This window comes from Anabrus simplex, chromosome 3 (assembly GCF_040414725.1).
Source record: "Anabrus simplex isolate iqAnaSimp1 chromosome 3, ASM4041472v1, whole genome shotgun sequence".
NCBI lineage: Eukaryota > Metazoa > Arthropoda > Insecta > Orthoptera > Tettigoniidae > Anabrus > Anabrus simplex.
Window position 1 is genome coordinate 61,368,454 of NC_090267.1, and position 21,888 is coordinate 61,390,341.

The 21,888-nt window shown below is 39.9% G+C and overlaps 1 protein-coding gene across 1 annotated transcript; it reads left to right on the top strand.

Annotated features, from left to right (window-relative positions):
* The first annotated feature begins 4,678 nt into the window (after nt 1-4,678).
* On the top strand, nt 4,679-21,225 carry LOC136866652 (putative nuclease HARBI1). Its single transcript, XM_068226794.1, has 3 exons — nt 4,679-4,753; nt 13,484-14,187; nt 21,120-21,225. The coding sequence occupies exons 1-3, from the start codon at nt 4,679-4,681 to the stop codon at nt 21,223-21,225; spliced, it is 885 nt and encodes a 294-aa protein (XP_068082895.1).
* Nucleotides 21,226-21,888: the final 663 nt, after the last annotated feature.

Here is a 21,888-nt window from a genome sequence, read left to right on the forward strand (position 1 = left end):
CTTGACTTCTTTGTGTGTAGGGGGCGTGCTTCTCACGGTACGTGAGATGAAGATCAATTAATTACAGGAGATGATAATTAGCATAGTCTTTCATATCAAATTACTCAGATTGGCGTTTGCTGTCCCTGTCCTTGTCATACAATGAACCACATCCGCACCGACGCTGTGATGATCTCGAAAAAAAAACGCTGTGGTCTCATATGATTATTCTCATTGCATTAAATGTTACCTCCAACGGCCCATGAACAGAACGGTTCAATACAGGCCAGGTGGCGTGACAATTCTTAAGGAAAATTACTTACTTATTTCGTATTTATTTATCTCATACCACCAATAGGTATACCTCTCTAATTACAGGTGGCTTAGTCATTATAAATTAATGGTGACAAATAACAACTCTCAGAAAGAACTTAATATTTAAAAAGTACGACATTATTATTGTTACTTGTCAGCGCCGTGGTAGCTCCTTTAGGTATTTCCAGGAAGGGGCTGGTGACTCAGACGACCTCGAATCTCCCAGCCGGCTTGTGGTGTGGGGCAGTCCTTTCCGTGTATTGTTCCCGGCGGCCGGCTTACCTGCGAGTTTCTTTGAGTTTCAACGGGAATGTTCTGCCTCCAGTGACATCGTGGAATTTCTGGATCAAATTACGCGAGCTATAAAAAGGGAGACGAGCCCTGGAGAGTCAGTCAGTGTTGGACTTGGAGTCAGAGTTTGGACTCCGTGTGGCGGTCAGTGTTAGGTTGAGCGACAGTTGGGCTCCGAGGTAGATCCAGTGTGACCCTCAGTGAGTAGGGGTTCGGTGGCTAGGCTGAGGGCGACAGAGGTGTTGGATTTCGCCAGTGTTCCACCGAGGTGTGAACCAGGAGCTGTTTTTGTGGTGTCAAATTGTCCAGTGAGTAGCTGCATGGGAGACGGCGTACGGGACAGAAGACTGTGTACTGCCTTAAATTACTGTGTGTGTACTTCTGTGTATTTAGGACCGCCGTGAATCAGCGATTGAAGCAGTTATCGTGAATGTGAGGATAATTGGACTTTGGTTAATATTCGCTGTTGTGAGTATCGTCCTGCTGTTCGATACTGTTGAGCTGTTGCTGATTGTTTTTCACATCACGTGATTGTGTGAAGTACTGGACTATCATTGGAGTTCGAACCAACGAACAGTCGTCGTGTGTTGTATAGCCAGTGACACTGTGTTCAAATCCAGCTATCTACGCACAGCCGTTGTACGAGATGACTGGACTTGGGAGAAAGTGAAAGTGAGGATTATAGACATTCCCAGGTAGGCGAGCGGGCTGGACCTATTACTGTGTGTACAGAAGATAGAGTTGTAAATAGACTGGTAATTAGTGTGTGGCCATTCATGACTGGTTAGAATTGTTTGTGTTTAATAATATGTGTGGGATTGTATTAGGCCGTCCATAAATAAATTATATATATTATTTATGTTTAAGAAAAGATAAGTTGTGGCAATCAGTTTGAACAGAAAAGTAAATCTTAAGTACGAATAGATGCTAGTAATGACAATTTGTTCGCAGTTTTCCCTACATTTTGTTTATCAATATTTAAATAAAATAAATTTAAATAAGATAAAATGAAACACAATGAGGAAGAGCATTTTTAGATATGACTTTTTCCCGAACAGCGACAAATTTTGTCTAGAAGGGACATTCGATTTGGTAGATCGGTGTTGATGTGGAGATATTCTTAATATGATGTTTCAGCATAAATATATCGGAATATTTGGAAAAATGTGTGGGAGTGCTGTGGGAATCACCTCTGTCTTGCAATTTCCAGTTTTTCAGCATAAATAATGAAACTAAATTTTTTGTTTAAGTTCGGCTGTAAAGTGAAGATCACGGACACAACGTTTATCACTCAAAGCAGATCATGTCGTGGAGAAGAGACTGGGATCTTTTGGGGTGAAAGAAAACAGCTTTTCATTTGACTGTTTATCGTAACACGACTTGCAACCCGGGACATAATAAATTGTAGGCATATTCATCTAAAATACTTAATACTTTTCGCTTTTCAGTTCACATAAAGATAATGCCAGATATCTGGCGCATATCCAACAACCGGAAATGACCAGACAATGTTTACAGACTCCCGATTTAGGCCAACAAAATGCGAGACTACTTGCCTCGATATCGACAGCAACGCTGCAGGCGGAGAATATGTTCGCCGTGTCTGTTAACATGTGATTCAGAGGGAGTCGTCACACTATTAATTTCTATTCGTCCCGATGAAAGAATGATTAAAGAGGCCCTAGGTTTCAAATGCTCTAATACCGTCGGGATCGGAAAAAAACAAGAGTTGACCAAGGGAGGTCGAATAATATAGACGAAAGTGAGAAACTTGGCACAAATACTTGGAAGAAATGCTAGGACATATATCAGGGCCCCGTCACCAAGTTGAGAGCTTCTAGGGCACCTTTAGTCGCCTCTTACGACAGGAAGCGGATACCGTGGGTGTTAAATGGCACGTTAGCTCCAGATAGGCCTGGTGAAGATCTTTAAAGTTGATGCCGCATAGACGACCTGCATGTCTGGAGATGGAGCAACCAGCCAACCACCGAGCTATAGGAATTATTGTAACTATCAACATTTAATAATCCCTGACCAGGCCGGGAATCGAATCCGGGACCGCGTGGACTACAGGCCAGCATGCTAACCATTTAACCATGGAACCGGACATCTTGGTGCAGTGTGGGGACCTGTTTGTCAACGCCGCTAATTAGAGGGACGATCAAGTTGGCCGAGAATCGAAGAATGTTGTTGTACTACCTATCTGTAGATAGCAGTGTGGCGGTCGAAAGGTATAGTTGGGGACAAATCATAACGACCTCGCCTCACACCACTACTTTCCAGCGGCAGCTCGGTGTCTATTAGTGACTAATAGGATTTACTACCTCTGCTGCAGCCATAGATGCCAAATCGGCTCCTGCACTCTACACGAAGAAAGGGTAAATGCTACAGAGAATGAGGAAGAAAGTGGTTTGGCAGCCTCTCCAAAACAAACAAGGATCACTTAGAGCTCATTAACTCAGCAGGGTGCAGGGTGGGATTTACAGCTGGCTTCCAGCTCGCTTCTAGGAACTGAGGTCGTCATGTTTTGTCCTCAACTATATGAGTTATGTCTCAATAATCAGAGTTCGATAGAATAGTGTTATTGTCAAGTACTAGCGATTCTTGGCGAAATATAAACAACAGCACTTCAACAAGCAGGAAACGAATGACTCAACCTTGATAGAGCATCGAGCAGCAGAACGCAGGGAAGCGCGTAGTATCTCAGTTCAAGTTTCCACAAGCAGCGCAAACCAGTTCCCTAAACACTAGCGATGCATCGTACAAATATGTTTCGGGCCATAACCCAAGAGAATTCCGCGGTAGGTACAGAAAGAATACGATAAGGAAGGGAAGATATATAAAGAACTGCCCAAAGAACAGGTTTCAATAACAGATATATTGTAACAATTCAAAGGAGATGACAAATATTTACATAACAATGGATAAATAAAACCTCTTGAGGTTTAATGCAAATCATTCAAGCAATTATATCTATCGCAGATACATCCAGGTACGAGAAAAGGCAGAATTACACAGTTGATTCATATTATCTTTGATGTAAGCATCTAATATCTAATAACATCTATCATCAACATTCATCAAAACGAGAACAAAGGGAACCATGGAAGTTACAGTTAGATTTTTTGACACAAGATATTTACAGATACAATAAAGGAGGAACTACTCTTGGTATCACCCTTATCTTTGGTAAATACAGATCGTGAAAGGAAAAACCACGCGAATTATTATTATAATTGTAATAGACTTGGAAATGAAACTTACAACCTCAACACACCTAGAAAAAGTTTTAAAATAGATAATCAATCTCTTATAAGCAGTACGAAACATTCCCTAGACTAACGAGCGAACAGGTAGCATAACATCTTGTCCTGCAAAGCATTAGCACACGCGCTGGGAAGGGGAAATTACTAGAAAGTTCGAAATGTAAACAAGAGAGATACAACAGTTTTAGAAGACCAGAAAATACCAGTGTTTCTCATGCAATCTGATTAAGTTGTACTAACAAGGGAAAGGAAAAAGAGGGGGGGGGGGGGGAAGGAAAGCAGGAAAAGAAAAAAAAAGGAAGTAACAACAAAGGGATGGGAAATCGAGCAGGGATCAGGCTGCCGAGTCCCCAGCACGAACTGACGCGATACAAAGTTCACCACACCACACGTGAAGTTCAGGGAGCAGTATTATACTGCCAGTCCAGAGCACTTTGGCCACCACATTCCAAATAATAATGTCTTAATTGCAAAGTTAAGTGCACCAAGGCTATGATAAGTCCTGAAGGGACTGAAGTTCGAATCCACACCTTTGGTAAAGCACAAGCCAAGAAAATAAGGCCTTTTATGAAAATGAGATAGTAATAAAAGGTATCTGCTCACCCAGTCAGTTTTGAAGCACGAAGTAAGTTAAAATTGACACGGTCCAGCCGTGTCCAGAGGTCCAGCTTCCACTGCCTATTACAAAGTTGAATCACAGCTGATCGGCGAAAGAAGTAAACGGGGAGTATATATATGGTAGGGGAGTGCTATCTAGAACTTACTAGAGGCCGATGACGTCACGGTGGGTGCGCAAGGAGAGGCTATAGTCTCAGCAGTAGTAAGACATGTTGGCAAGCAGACAGTTCGTATCGCCGCGTAGTATAAGGAGAACCAAATCGGAGCGGAGAAAATATCATCAGGTAAGAGAAAAAAGATCTCGTAACAGCAGTAACTGTCATATTTTCTTGAATCTCTCTAACATTCAAATGTACGGCCATATTATGTGGCTAAAGCGCACTTCATTTTTACAGAAATCCACAGTTGCGCTCGGATGGCCTTCATTTAAACCGCAGTGGTACGTATAAGTTAGGAAATTTGTTTGGAAGGGTAATAGGGAAGTACATTCAGGGAAACGGGATGGCCTAGGGAGCGGTGATAAGGGAACAGGGAACTGGAAATCAAGTAAGGATGACATAAAATTGTTAGTGCTGAACTGTAGAAGTATTGTAAAGAAAGGAATAGAATTAAGTAATTTAATAGATATATATTTACCAGATATTGTAATAGGAGTGGAATCATGGCTGAGAAATGATATAATGGATGCAGAAATTTTCTCACGGCACTGGAGTGTGTATCGTAGAGATAGGATAGGAAAGGTGGGAGGGGGAGTTTTCATTCTGGTGAAAGAAGAATTTGTAAGCTACGAAAAAGTTAAAGATGAGACGCATGAAATTCTAGGTGTAAGGCTCATTTCTAAAGATAATAGGCAACTTGATATATTTGGAGTGTACAGATCGGGAAAGGGTAGCAATGATGCGGATTCGGAATTATTTGATAGGATAGTCAGCTATGTGGGAAACGACATGGAAAGAAATGTGATTGTAGCCGGAGATCTGAATTTGCCAGATGTAAATTGGGAAGGAAATGCGAACGACAGGAAGCATGACCAACAAATGGCAAATAAGTTAATATGGGAAGGACAGCTGATTCAGAAAATGATGGAACCAACCAGAGGGAAAAATATCCTGGATGTGGTGCTGATAAAACCAAATGAGCTCTATAGGGAAACTGAAGTAATAGATGGTATTAGTGATCATGAAGCTGTTTTTGTAGTAGTTAAAAATAAATGCGATAGAAAGGAAGGTCTTAAAAGTAGGACTGTTAGGCAGTACGATATGGCTGATAAAGCAGGTATGAGGCAGTTTCTAAAAAGTAACTATGATCGGTGGAAAATGGTAAATAAAAATGTAAACAGACTCTGGGATGGGTTTAAAGAAATTGTTGAGGAATGCGAAAACAGGTTTGTACCTTTAAGGGTGGTAAGGAATGGTAAAGACCCACCTTATTATAATAGAGAAATAAAGAGACTAAGAAGGAGGTGCAGACTGGAAAGAAATAGAATTAGAAATGGCTGTGGAAGTAAGGAGAAATTGAAGGAACTTACTAGAAAATTGAATCTAGCAAAGAAGGCAGCTAAGAATAACATGATGGCAAGCATAATTGGCAGTCATACAAATTTTAGTGAAAAATGGAAGGGTATGTATAGGTATTTTAAGGCAGAAACAGGTTCCAAGAAGGACATTCCAGGAATAATTAATGAACAAGGGGAGTGTGTATGTGAGGATCTTCAAAAGGCAGAAGTATTCAGTCAGCAGTATGTAAAGATTGTTGCTTACAAGGATAATGTCGAGATAGAGGAAGAGACTAAGGCCAAAGAAGTAATACAATTTACATATGATAACAATGACATTTACAATAAGATACAAAAGTTGAAAACTAGAAAAGCGGCTGGAATTGATCAGATTTCTGGGGATATACTAAAGACAATGGGTTGGAATGTAGTACCATATCTGAAGTACTTATTTGATTATTGTTTGGTCGAAGGAGCTATACCAGATGAATGGAGAGTTGCTATAGTAGCCCCTGTGTATAAAGGAAAGGGTGATAGACATAAAGCTGAAAATTACAGGCCAGTAAGTTTGACATGCATTGTATGTAAGCTTTGGGAAGGCATTCTTTCTGATTATATTAGACATGTTTGTGAAATTAATAACTGGTTCGATAGAAGGCAATTCGGTTTTAGGAAAGGTTATTCCACTGAAGCTCAACTTGTAGGATTCCAGCAAGATATAGCAGATATCTTGGATTCTGGAGGTCAAATGGACTGTATCGCGATTGACATGTCTAAAGCATTTGATAGGGTGGATCATGGGAGACTACTGGCAAAAAAGAGTGCAATTGGACTAGACAAAAGAGTGACTGAATGGGTTGCTATATTTCTAGAAAATAGATCTCAGAGAGTTAGAGTAGGTGAAGCTTTGTCTGACCCTGTAATAGTTGAGAGGGGAGTTCCTCAGGGCAGTGTTATCGGACCTTTATGTTTTCTTATATATATAAATGATATGAGTAAAGGAGTGGAGTCGGAGGTAAGGCTTTTTGCGGATGATGTTATTCTCTATAGAGTGATAAATAAGTTACAAGATTGTGAGCAACTGCAACGTGACCTCGAAAATGTTGTGAGATGGACAGCAGGCAATGGTATGTTGATAAATGGGGCTAAAAGTCAGGTTGTGAGTTTCACAAATAGGAAAAGTCCTCTCAGTTTTAATTACTGCGTTGATGGGGTGAAAGTTCCTTTTGGGGATCATTGTAAGTATCTAGGTGTTAATATAAGGAAAGATCTTCACTGGGGTAATCACATAAATGGGATTGTAAATAAAGGGTACCGATCTCTACACATGGTTATGAGGGTGTTTAGGGGTTGTAGTAAGGATGTAAAGGAGAGTGCATATAAGTCTCTGGTAAGACCCCAACTAGAGTATGGTTCCAGTGTATGGGACCCTCACCAGGATTACCTGATTCAAGAACTGGAAAAAATCCAAAGAAAAGCAGCTCGATTTGTTCTGGGTGATTTCCGACAAAAGAGTAGCGTTACAAAAATGTTGCAATGTTTGGGTTGGGAAGAATTGAGAGAAAGAAGAAGAGCTGCTCTACTAAGTGGTATGTTCCGAGCTGTCAGCGGAGAGATGGCGTGGAATGACATTAGTAGACGAATAGGTTTGAATGGCGTTTATAAAAGTAGGAAAGATCACGATATGAAGATAAAGTTGGAATTCAAGAGGACATACTGGGGCAAATAATCATTTATAGGAAGGGGAGTTAGGGATTGGAATAACTTACCAAGTGAGATGTTCAATAAATTTCCAATTTCTTTGAAATCATTTCGGAAAAGGCTAGGAAAGCAACAGATAGGGAATCTGCCACCTGGGCGACTGCCCTAAATGCAGATCAGTATTGATTGATTGATTGACTGATTCCTTCAGGCAAGCAATTCAATGTTGAGAACATCCCATGGATATGAGCTACGAATTGTAGGTAAATTAAATATAATAAAATATGAGATTATATTCCTTACTAGCAAGATACCCGTGCTTCGCTACGGTATCATACTGAAATTTGTAATTGAATGCTTAAAAGTTTATAAATAATCCGCCAAAATTCGCGATCTGACGGTGAAGTTCCTCCCATTTTCGATCTTTCTTTCCAGCAATCAATTTCGTACTTTCTGGGCTAGTTCTAGGTATCCCGCCCGGTCAGTTAGGTCCCCAAATCTTTGCCATCTTTTCCTATAAGCATTTCTAAAACGGATCAAATCCTTGAAGAGATCCGGCGTGGTGTCTTCTTGGGTGCCTTGGCGGTACTGAACCTTCGGCCGGACTGCATTCGTAGTCAATAGGCGGCCAGGACCCGTTTCCACCGTGGTCCGCACATTTTGACGACTGTCCAAGACATTATTATTATTATTATTATTATTATGATTATTATTATTATTATTATTATTATTATTATTATTATTATTATTATTATTGATGTTCTGGACCCCGCAGCAAGACGTAAGACCGCTACTTGGCGGTAAATTACATCTGCTGCCATTGTCATTGTTGACAATGTGACCAGCACCATTGTCGCGCGTAGGCAAGAGGGAGGGATTTCTGGCGATACGAGTGATATACTTCAGTGCATTATTGACCATTATTATAGAGGTGAACAACTGTACGGTCAATATCATTCCTATCGTTTATTTCAAATGTGTTTAAACTTTTATTTAGGTATATGCCAGGAGAATCGACTGTAATCTATTGTAACTTTAAGTTCTCCAAAGGAAAAGATGTCTCTTGAAAATGAACCCAGGAAAGATTAAAAGTGATTGGCTTATAATCAGAATCATGTACATAATAAACAGTAAAATCCATTGGTCTCAACTCCTTTTCACCCCACCGCCGTTAAGCTGATTCCCCCCGCCCCCAAATGAAGGCGTGTTTCTTTATGTTTAAAGGTGATTCCAAATACCAATGTCCATGTCTGTTACCTTCAGTTTTGAGATATAAGTATCGCCATAAAAAGAATTCCCTTTTTTCACTTCCTTTCACACTCCCGCCCATTAAGTGAATTTTCCGAAAAGAATACTTGTTTCTTTATTATCAAGCAATCTTCTAAATACCAATTATCACGACTGAAACATCTTCAGTTTTTGAGTTATGCGTCCTCACAACTCCTTTTCACCTCCATCCCCAATGTGGTTTTTCCCCAAAAATGCGTTTTTTTGTTTTTGAAGGAGATCCAAGTACCAATTTTCACGTCTGTAACAACTGTAGATTTTTGCTATTTGATTTACATCGCGCGGCACAGAAAGGTTTTATAGCGACGATAATTTTAGTTTTTATTAGATGTAAGTATCCTCATAAAATTAATTCAAATAACTTTCCAATTCTTTCACCCGCCCTTCATTGGATTTTGTTAAGTAAAAGGAATACGTGTTTCTTTACTTTTAAAGCAGATTCCAAATACCAATTTTCACGTCTGAAACATCTTTCGTTTTTGAGATAATAGTATCTTCAATCATTCAATTAAATTTTCAGTTCTCCCCCCTTTAAGTGGATTTCCGGCAAAATACGCATTTCTTTATTTTTAAATGCGATTCCAAATACCAAACTTCACGTGTATAACGTCTTCAGTTTTTGAGATATCAGTATCCTAATAAAAATAATTCAACCTCATTTTCAGTCATTTTTACCCCCACCCAAGTGTTTTTTCCGAAAACAATAATTATATGTTTCTTTACTTTTAATATAAAAATACCATTTTTACTCTTCTACAGCATGTTAAGTTTTTGAGATATACTGTATATATGCTCATTGTAATATTTTACCCCCTTTTTAGTTCCCCTTAAGTGGCGTTTCCGAAAACAAATCACCTTTACTTTTACGGGAGATTCCAAATACCAACTTTTACGTCTGTAACATTTTACGTTTCTGAGATATACTGTAGATATTGTCTTTCTAAAAATTCACCCCATTTGTCACTCCTGTTTAACCCCCATTAATTGGAATTTCCAAATACAAAAATTACGTATTTCTTTATTTTTAAAGAAGATTCCAATTACCAATTTTCAGGTCCGTAACATCTTCACCTTCTGAGATACAAGTATCCTCATTAAAGGCATTCGATTTTTTCTGTGCGATTTCCGACAGTACCAGCCCCTTACAAAACCAATCCCAAGCACTAATGATACAACTGACTATATTCAAATCAACTACACAGGAAAGTAACCCCAAAGATACTAGCAGTATTCCCAAAATAAAAGGAAAAAGGAAAACCTTCCCACAAACAAATTTTCCCATATCTAAAAATTAAGTCACTCATACTTGTTACTACAATAAACTCTGTGCCATGCCTTTGCACATTTACAATTTAACTAACTAAGAATCCCTATCAATCACTAGCTACAGCATTACAAAATGGATTCTCCGTACCCCTCACGTCATCCATAATAGAATGGTATTACTCAGCCCTATTGTTCCTCCTTGACACCTCGGTTAGCTACTGGGCGTCCATCCTGGTTTAGTGTTGACTCATGTTCACGTTGATAGCTGTTGATTCCATCTGGTCTGCACTGTCCACGCTGCGTTTACACGTTCCGACCATTTGTACACCTTTCGCACAGTGTTGTCTGTCGAGACGAGCACAGGTAGTATTTCCTGACCATGGCCAGATTAAGTAAATTAAATTACAAAGCGGTACTTCTGTCTAGTGTTGTTATTTCGGAAGTTAAAAAGAGGAAGAAATTACAACGTAGAAGGTGGGCAAAAGACTGGCTTCTACAACGTGTTTCGCTTTCGCACGTTAATCTTTTGAAGGAGTTAAAACTGGAAAAAGATGACTGGTTTAACTACCTGAGAATGGACGAAGAGACATTCTTAGTGCTGTTGCAGTATGTCACACCGTATATAAGGAGAGAAGACAGTGTAATGAGAAAATCGATAAGTGCATTTGAAAGACTTGTAGTAACATTGAGGTTTCTGGCAACGGGAAGAAGCTATGCGGACCTTAAATTTTCTGCTATAGTGTCTCCTTCATCGTTAAGCCACATCATTCCTGAAACATGCCGTGCTATATATGAAGTACTAAGAGAGGAATATTTAAAGGTGAGAATTCAAAGGCATTATTTTGCTTAGCTAAAATAGATTGCGTGTTCCTTCCTCAGCTGCTGGAGTTCCGTAGCTATAAATTGAGTGCATTCATTCATTCATTCATTCATTCATTCATTCATTCATTCATTCATTCATTCATTCATTCATTCATTCATTCATTCATTCATTCATCAATAATAATAAGGGCTCTCTCTTCAGCCGGTGGTTATCCGTGACAGGGAGAGAAGAGTACCGGTATTTATTGGGTCTTGCAAATATGCATCAATACAATTCAATCGTGCATTCATTCATTCATTCATTCATTCATTCATTCATTCATTCATATATTCATGCAGTTATTCACAATGTGTGTTGTAATTGTAGTATAACTGTACCAGGTACAGAATTGTGACATGAAGCACTAATTGAACTCACTAAGTGTTAAGATAGGCCTACATGTTTTCCTAGATCATATAACACTGTTAACATCTAGGACAAAATTAACTAATTAATTAATTAAAATACAATTTAAAGATTGGGTGTAAATAGTTAGTAGGCTTAATTTTAATATTTAATGTCGTAATAGATGAAGAAGTTGTGATAAGGAAATGTTGCGTATCAAAACAACATTTGGATTGCAATCTCTCCTAGTTTCAGGTGATCCGAAATTGGTGGATGGAAGTAATGTATTTTATTCTCTACCAGTTTTAGTGTGATTAAGTCAATATATTCATGTGCAATCAAAAAAATAAGTGGTATTCCTGGATTTATTAATTAATTAATACATGGTAGTAGGAACAACGTGAAACCATAATTGTAAATTGTAAAAAGTATAATATAATGGAAATAATATAAACATAAAGCAGAAGGAAAATCGCATTCTAACTGATTAAAATGTACTGTTTTCATTTGGATCAAATGTTTGCACAAACTGGGCCACGATGTTACTGTTTTCAGGTCCCCTATTTGATAATTCTTGGAAACGTATTTGATCTCGAAACAGAGTAGTCCCCTGAGGTTGCTGCATATGAGGCCTAAACTGTCCAGAAGTATTGTGATCTTCTACTGCGGTTAGTCTCGTGTATCTACTAAGATTTTTAAGCTGTGCCTCGAAGAAAACTTCGCTAATGATCTTTTCTGCATATATTCGTTGAGTTGGATCTAAGCACCTCAACTTCTCAGCATACACTTTACCGACAGCATCGGTGCCGTCTTCTTTTTCTAGTTGATTTAATTTCGCAACTACTACCGATAGTGGATCTTCTTTCATTGGTCTTTTTCTCGACCCTCTGATGGTTACACCCTTAGATGTTGATGGTGTGGTAATGCATGAGGAAGAAGATCCTGGGGTAGAAATTCCTTCCAACGTACTGCATTCTTCTGGGTCCAATTCCGGTTCCTTCCTTTGATCGTCACTTTCTTCTGAATCATCTGGAGGCGGAACCTCTTGCATATCCTGCAGGAAATAGGCACATAATTAATATGTTATTATACGAATGAAAATAATATGTAAGTAAAGCAAAGTCATCTCTGCACAGACCATGAAGGCCCTCGGAGGAGTGGAAGGTTGAAGGCTACCACACTATCCGTAACCTCAGCACTTGGTGGGATAGAGGGGTCAGCTCTACACCCGGCCACCTTTGCCATCAGAAATTAACCCCTTAACTTGGTCTGACTCTTAAAGGCATCAACAGCTGTCACACGCGTATTGTGTTTGATACCTTTAGGCGTTTTTCTAATTCCAAATGTATTCATTCGTATGCTGTAGGTGTCTGGCTATTTTTAATCACTTCTACCATAGGTATACTAGCGTTAAGGGGTTAACCTGGTACTCATTTTTGTTGTAGGCTAAGTGTACTTCTGGCCGGCCCCGCGGTGTAGGGGTACCGTGTCTGCCCATTGTCCGGATGCCCCGGGTTCGATTCCCGGCCAGGTATGAAGTTTTTAACCTGCACCTGAGGGCTGGTCCGAGGTCCACTCAGCCTACGTGATTACAACTGAGGAGCTATTTGACGGTGATATGGCGACCCGGTGAAGAAAGCCAACATTAACGGCCGTCGTGCTGAACACACGACACCTCGTAATCTGCAGGCCCACGGGCTGAGCAGCGGTCGGTTGGTAGGCCAAAGGTCTTTCAAGGTTGAAAGGCCACGGTATTTTTCTCAGTGAATCTCAGGGCCATGTGCACCTCCGGAAGTGGAAGTCTCGTTTCTTACATTTTTGGCTTCCTGACGGGGAACCGAACCCGCGTCCCTCCGGTTGGGCCGAGTACACCCTCACCGCCTCAGCTAGACAGTCCCTCAATTAAAATAAAATGAAGTTAAAACAAATTAAAAGATTGGTTTTTAAGTAGTTAGCATATTACACATTTTCCTACAGAATTAACAGTTACCACTGTATTGTATAGCGAATTTCAAGATTAATGTTTGACTGAAAATGTGTTTGTGTTTTTATTTCTAGTTTCCAAAGTCCGAGGAGGACTGGAGGCATATTGCAAAGGATTTTGAAGAAAAATGGAATTTTCCACATGCACTGGGAGCCGTAGATGGAAAGCATGTGCGGATTATTCCTCCAGCTAATAGCGGTTCATTCTATTTTAACTATAAAGGTTATCACAGCCTCGTTTTATTGGGTATAGTCAATGCTAACTGTGAATTCACACTGGTTGATTTTGGTGTCAATGGTCGTATATCGGATGGAGGTGTCCTGGAATATACGGAGTTCTACAGAAGGCTAATAAGTAATAAGCTGAACGTTCCCAAACCTGCGACATGTGAGGATCTACCGTTTGTTTTCATCGGAGATGAAGCGTTTTCCCTGCGAGAGAACTTTATGAAACCATTCAGCCAGAAGAATTTGACAGAGGACAGACGTGTTTACAACTACTTCTTATCACGAACTCGAAGAGTTGTGGAAAACGCGTTTGGAATTTTAAGTGCTAGATTCAGGATTTTCCATACTGCAATCTCCTTGAAACCAGATAACATAGATGCCGTTGTAATGGCATGTTGTGTGTTGCATAATTTCTTGCGACGAAAGTGTGCTTCATCTTACATTACTGCAGCAGATCTGGAAGGATCTACTACCGAGGATAATCCTCTTGTAGGGTTGCGGATAGGGCACAACAGGAATTGTTCATTAGATCCTAAATCCGTTCGAGAAATGTTCGTTTCGAATTTCAGAGTAACAAGAACAACTTATTGGTTAACGGTTTTCAGTTTTCGCTGTGTTTTGAAATGAAAAAGACTTCACAAATGTTTTGATGGTTGTGCAGTAGACAACATTGATTACCTTACACTGTACTGATGTGTACAACTATATATTTGTTCGTAACTACATTGTGTTAATTAAAAGAGTATATTGCAACTACACTGGCTGTTTAACTTACCGTTTGTTGTGCTGGTTCGTCCATGTTTGAGATCGATGGCCAAGGCAGTTCTTGATCTTGTGGAAAGGACAGCATATCAAAGTACCACAATGTTGGAGTGTATACTTCATCACTTCCGGCTCCTGAGCGCTTTGAGTGATGAACTTTCTTTAACTCCCTTCTGTACGCACTCCGAAGATTGTTAATTTTCTTCACAACCATTTCACGGTCCGCACTGATTTCCACTTCTTTAAGTTTAGAAACTAATACATCATATGCCGCGTTTTTTTTATTCCGGTCACTGTATTCTTTGCACTTGATTTTCCAAACACTTGGCAATGATTTATAGAGTTCTATGAATTCAGTCATAAATGTACGGGTACAATTACGCGAATCTTGAGTAAACTCACTCATAGCTGTTCTTGTATTGAGAGCAAACACTGGGCTACAGTACAACACTACACACACGCTCCCAGACGAAGGACTGTGCTATCTGTCTGCAGCGTTGTCTGCGTAAGCTTTACACGCTCAGACTTGTCTGCATGTGGTCTGTGTTAATTCAAACTCCGCCAGACTTTGCACAGGCCGAACACAGACCGCAGTTCAGACCAAAATTCCGGTCGGTGATTCATTTACACGCAACGACTTGTCTGCACAAACAAGGTCTGTACAGACAGATGTCTGAGCGTGTAAAAGGCCCTTAACAATGGTGCGACGGGTTCGTGTATATACATGTGGGGGTTCGATTTGAACCCAAGGAATCTGAAGTTGTGTTTGTTTATACTAAAGGTTTTTCCAGTGGGAAGTTTGTTAATGTTAGATTAGGTGTCACTCAGATTTGTTTATATTTGAGTATTATGAATTTTTTGTTCAGTAAAAGTGGGAGTAGCTTCAGTGATGATTATTTAATATTCTGTAACGTGAAGTCATGAAATAGACTCTTTTTGAATGGTTATACTCGGTCTTATCCCCAAAGTTTGAACAATGCTCAACGTTATCCAAAGTCTATGGGAAATTCGATTATGTATTCGCCTTGTATATTTGTGTCATTTTTCATCATCGTTAGGATTACAATAAACCCCTTTGATTTAAAAAATAAAATATTTTTCTCATTCGATCGTGGTTATATGACACCCGTATTCTCCTATTCTTCATGTCGCTAAATTATATATATATATATATATATATATATATATATATATATATATATATATATATATATGCACACTTGATTTTAACACAGATAACGACCCTGGATTTATCGCCGGAGATTTTATGGGTAGGGGGGCGGGTGCAGTATGTGATGTGTTTACGCGCATTACCAAGGGCGGTACTATTTTCCTTAAGGCTGGTCACGCCTCCCAGCCATATAATGCTAGGCGGTACATCAGAACAATTTTAGTGTTGTTTATTTACCGACGCTAATATGTAAAGGAAAATTTAGGTGTGTAGGAGTGCGTAAATACGTCATGTTAACATACATTTCTTCAACGCGGTACGGTTAGATTTGGTGTGCCACTTGTTTTTTTTTTTTGCTAGTTGCTTTACGTCGCACCGACACAGTTAGGTCTTATGGCGACGATGGGACAGGGAAGGGCCAGGAGTGGGAAGGAAGCGGCCGTGGCCTTAATTAAGGTACAGCCCCAGCATTTGCCTGGTGTGAAAATGGGAAACCACGGAAAACCATTTTCAGGGCTGCCGACAGTGGGGTTCGAACCTACTATCTCCCGAATACTGGATACTGGGCGCACTTAAGCGACTGCAGCTATCGAGCTCGGTGTGCCACTTGTAGAGACGGTTTGAATTTCGCTTTCTCACTCGGCGAGGAGAGAAAAATCAGCGCGAGAAGTAAATCGAATATATATATATCGAACAATCCTCAACAGCTGATGACGGAACTGGTCGAGATCCGACCAGCCTTGAGCCTGACAGCTAAACATACATACTACAACAAGATACGAATTGTTCACTGGTCTTCTTCCTCCAGCACTTTTCTCTCACCCTGGTGGGATTGTAGGGACGAACAGTGCCACACATTGGCTAGCTGCTCGTATTGGGGCTAGTTCTATGAGTAGGGAAGTATTCGCCACTGCGTGTCTCTACAGCGGTTGGTAAAGTGGTTTGTGGTGTGTACTGTATATGAGTATATATACTTGGACCTCAAGTGACTAAATTCACCCAATCATCCAGGAATCAAACTTAAGACCCTCTGAACGGAAGGTCAGGATGGTGACCATTCAGTGAAGTGGCCAGGCGGTCATTCACTACTGTTATGAACTACCGGTATTAAATTCCTTCAGGCTTTTGAAATTTGGCGTTTCCGAAAAATGCATGTAGTTGCATGGATAGATGAGACGACATATAACTGGGTGAGTTGGCCGTGCGGTTAGAGGCGCGCGGCTGTGAGCTGAGATAGTGGGTTCGTATCCCACTGTCGGCAGCCCTGAAGATGGTTTTCCGTGGTTTACTATTTTCACACCAGGAAAATGCTGGAGCTGTACCTTAATTAAGGCCACGACCGCTTCCTTCCAACTCCTAGGCCTTTCCTGTCCCATCGTCGCCAAGAGATCTATCTGTGTCGGTGAGACGTAAAGCAAAAAAAAAAAAAATTAAAAAAAAGAGACGACATATCGCAGTAGAGTCTGCGAAAACCGTTATGAAATATATTTCAGCTTAGAATTTTGTTCGGTAAGGCACTGCCATCTAAAGTTCAATATCGTTTGAATATTTTCAAAGAATTATCGCTCTTGACATATATATGCCTTTGCTGGCCGGACCTAGTGTTTACAGTGGTGCACTATGTCTTCTGGAATATACTAGAGCAATTTTGTTACTTTCACTGATCTGTCTCTGCCTTCTCCTTGGCTTTGACAATTTGAAGGTGACTGAGGTGTGAGCGATGCCAGTAATGCCATTCCTTATGCAGCCAGTCGCTGCTATGATGATGATGATGATGATGATGCTTGTTGTTTAAAGGGGCCTAAAATCGAAGGTCATCGGCCCAGTCCCTGCTATGAATGGTATGAAAATGTTGATCATAGGGTCAGTTGGTGCCTGCATTTCAGTGGGCTTCTCCGACTCATATGTAATAGCAACTCCTGGCTCGGTGAGGGAAGCGCCGGGAACCTACCTCACTCCTCAGTTCCCTAGTACGTCTCTTCAGTGATGCCTACGCCATCTATGACAGCTGATGGCGGAGCTGTTGAGGATCCAACCAGCCTTAGGGCTGAGGACTGAACATACATACATGATATGTATGTAATGCGGATCGGTATATCTCTCAGAATATCACACAGCGTTTACGCAGGCGTAAGGGCGATATGGCGAAGTTTTCTGTAGAATTACGTGAAAGGAATCTCTGCTGAAATTAATATGGAAACGACGTCATTCCTGGATGAGTCGCACTTTACGCCATTTTCCAATGAAGAAAAGCGCAATCGAAGAACATATGCTGGGGAAAGTTCTTGGTAAAAACCTGGGAGTTAATTCGTAAAACAGATCTTGGGAACATTGGAGTGGAAAACAATGTAGCAATGAAGAAAACAGATATCAGTCAGGTGATTTGGAGTTATTTCTTGGCGTCCTTTGACTGAATACCTGAAGATGAACTAGAGTACCTTCTTGACTGTTTTAAGTCATGAAATTTTACAGCTATATGAGTATAGCATTCGTATTTGATTTCTTTATTCATTCATTTTGCTCCTATCATCAAACAAAAATTCCATTTTCATTATACTGCGGTACAGTAATCTGATATACGTCATCATTGTGATGAAATGAAATGTCGTATGGCTTTTAGTGCCGGGATATCCCAGGCAGGGTTCGGCTCGCCAAGTGCAGGTCTTTCTATTTGACACATACACCCAGCCCCCGTGCCATTGGAATTAACCAATTAAGGTTAAAATCCACGACCCGGCCGGGAATCGAACCCGGGACCCTCTGAACCGAAGGCAAGTACGCTGACCGTTCAGCCGACGAGTCGGACATCATTGTGATGATAGATATCCAAGTAATATTTATGTTGCTTCGAGGTGTTGCCGCATAAAATGAGTACATAATCACGGATTTCATTTTCGAAGTTTCCGTAGTCGACCCTGTAACAAAAATGTGTTAAATGTCAATAATTTAGTACATAGTGATATAATAGGTCCTCTTTAACAGAAAAAATGAAATCTAGAATTTATTTATAGGAAGCAGACAGACAAGCTGTGCGTTGGGCATGAATCGTACAGGATTGCACATATCGAGGGTTAAGAGACAAGACCTTGTATCTGACAATGCTCTTCATAGACATTAATACCCTTAAGACTGGTAACACTTCCCAAGCACATATGGATATGTAGTCCATCAGAATAGGGTTCATTGTGCTCATTTCCCCATGATGAAGTGTAAGGTAAACTGGATCTTAAATGCACTATACTGTAAGAGTGCGTAAATGGGTCATGCAAATACAGCCTACATCCCTACAATGGGGTACCATAAGGTTAATTTTCCTTTACGATTAACCATAGGAAAATGACCACGACGAATATTGTTCTGATGGACTGCATATCCATATGTGGCTAAGAGGAGTAACCAATATTACGGAGAATAATGGCTAGAAAGATCCTTGTGAGATACTGTCTCTTAACCCCCGATATCTTTGCTGCGTGACATGTTCTTCCTATCCATTATTTCGTTTAAGACTGGTCAACCAACCCAGCCACATACGGATATACAGTCCATCAGAGCAATGTTCGTTGTGCTCATTTTCTTATGTTCACGTGTAAGGAGAAATGAACCTTACATGCAATATACTGTAGGAGCGCGTAAATAGGTCACACAAACATACATCCCTACAGCGCGGTTCGGTACGATTCATTTTCCTTTAAAAACCCATAATGCCTTACAACAAATTTAATTACCATCTTCAGCGAATTGCAGTAATAGGATAATGGTCGGAGCGCGTGGTACCGTACCTTGTCACTTTGTCGCCTTGTGTAATAGCTTTCAAATTCCAATTCAGCTCAGTCATTCATGAAATTGTGACTCTCATTCTCCGACTCTCCATCAAGATCCTGAGACACCTCCTCTATAGCACTGAAATGCCACACTAATTATACTGTTTAGCATATCTCCTTTATAATTTAGAGTTTTCCTTCATTAATAGAACTGTATAGCTATAATTTGATTGTTTTACCTTGTTTTTAAAGGCAGCCTATAAATGGAGACGTTCGTTCCTAAATAAATGGAAATATATATAACAAAAATTGTTCTGATGGACTGCACATCAAAATGTGGCTGGAGACGTGACCAATCTTAAGGAAAATAATGGATAGAAAGAACATTGCCACATTCGCAGTTATGACACCGCAGTGACGATAAAATATATGCACAGGAAATACTGTAGTGTCTTTTAATTAAAACACAATTGCACCACATAAATGCCACGCGACTTGCAATGTCGGAGTTAAAGAATTTTGTGTGGAGTGTTTTGCCATATGGAACTGAGGCCTAGGGACTCGGGGAAGCAAACAGGAATAGGATTACGGCCTTTGAAAAGTGGCGCTGTTAGCGGAATTCAGAATTTTCTGAAGGGACAATCTAGCGAAATAACACTGAGAAGGCTTTTCATAGTGCTGTAAAAGCACACCAAATATGCCGTAAAACATATACATACCAGGTGACCCGTCAGCGCCGTACCTTCTACTTGTAAGTGTCCCGCATGCACTAGTGATGAATGGGAAGTCTAATAACTGAATTTTACAGGGGTATTACTCTTCTTCAGGAATCTAATTTGCAAGAGAAAAAAAAATTGTTAATTGGGCATGTTCTACGGCTAGAAATAATTCTGTTCACAATTCTTGAAATATTGTTGTGAGAAGGAACGCCAGAGGCAGTAATTCAACGTGTGTTACTGTTATAAGCGTCGTCAAATACAAATACCCGCTTAACACTTCTGCTCTTTCCAGATGTTATCAGGATAAACAAGTACGTAATGACGGAATGCATTTTTCTCTGATTCATTGTCGAAATCCTCTAAAATTTCAGTGATCATTCATTTAATATTTACAACGCTTATTTTAGGACAGAATTTATTTGATAAATTTAGATGCTTCGATCGCTTTGTGCTTTTCATAGTGCTGTAAATGCACACCAAATATGCCGTAAAACATATATATACCAGGTGACCCGTCAGCGCCGTACCTTCTGCTTGTAAGTGTCCCGCATGCACTAGTGATGAATGGGAAGTCTAATAACTGAATTTTACAGGGGTATTACTGCCTGCAGGTATGTTACGTCAGAACATGAAGAGATAACCACTGGATGGCCGCACGGCGCTATCCGTGAAATAAGCGCCTTTGCGTTCGTACGTTCGCCTCGCTTTTGAACATTTAGTAGTAGGCTGCTATTTGGTACAGTTGCTGCCAACATATCGGCAATGGCTTGTGTGTTCAGCAACGACGAGTACACACGCATAATTTTAATCTATCGGGAATCAGAAATATAGTATGCTGTAGCGCTCCTTTGAAAACCAGGTATTAGGCATCCCATTCGTCATCAGCGCATGTGGGACACTCAAATGTAGAAAGTACGGGGTTAATGGGTCACATTGTATATAAGCGCTACTACTAACTAAATTTCCCCATTATTCGGGTTGTATCTATTTTGCATGCTTGTTGTACATTCTCTTACCCAGTTGAGTGCTGTTATCTCTGCTTTTGAAAAATTGTTCATTTACTTTTGCAGCAAGTTTACAGGTGTAAGAAGCGAGGACCGAGTACAAGCCGGCTGTGTCTATGTGGGCCGAGTGCAAGCTGTCAGGTTGTACAAGGAGAACCCTGTATCTTTGTAGCATTTAGATTACATGGGTCTTGAATTACCTCAAAATGTTAAAATATTGAATTTATCTCTTTCAGTTTACCAGAAACAGATTGTGACACGTTCTCACATCTTATTTAGGCTGCTCGACATGATTTTGTACTTGTAAATGTAATACTTCACCCTATGTGTTAGGGAACTTACAGCATTTACTTTCCTATCAATGTCTCTAGAACATTACCTAATCTAACTAAAAATTTCTGAAGGAAATTAGTAAATATTGTCAACTCTTAAAACTAATTTCCAGAAACATAGTGATTATACGATAAAGAAATGCTTATTTCTGCCCTTGTCCAAATGACTGAGTAAGAGAGAAACATCTTAAATATATAAATAGCACAATGGAAATATTTAAGATATATTTCCGAGAATTCGAGTTTAGTACGTCTTACGTAGAACATATTACTATACAGAGAATCACGATTATCAAAATTAATGTGGACCAAGACTACCTTGGATAAGGAAAAATCCGGATGAAACGTATGGTTGCTGAAAAATTGGTTTTAATGGAAATTAGACAGATGATTAAATTATTGAACTAAATACAATGGGAATAATCAGGTTAAAATGAAATCAATGCGTAAAAAAGTAGTACGTGTACATTAAAAACAACAAACAGTACTTAGAATTTCGTAAC

Bases quoted from the DNA above. Each gene is read 5' to 3' on its own strand.
- LOC136866652 (XM_068226794.1), top strand. From the start codon at position 4,679: ATGTTGGCAAGCAGACAGTTCGTATCGCCGCGTAGTATAAGGAGAACC. The intron at 4,754-13,483 runs GTAAGAGAAAAA...TTTTATTTCTAG, and splicing joins AGCGGAGAAAATATCATCAG to TTTCCAAAGTCCGAGGAGGA. The intron at 14,188-21,119 runs GTTCGTTTCGAA...TTACTTTTGCAG, and splicing joins CCTAAATCCGTTCGAGAAAT to CAAGTTTACAGGTGTAAGAA.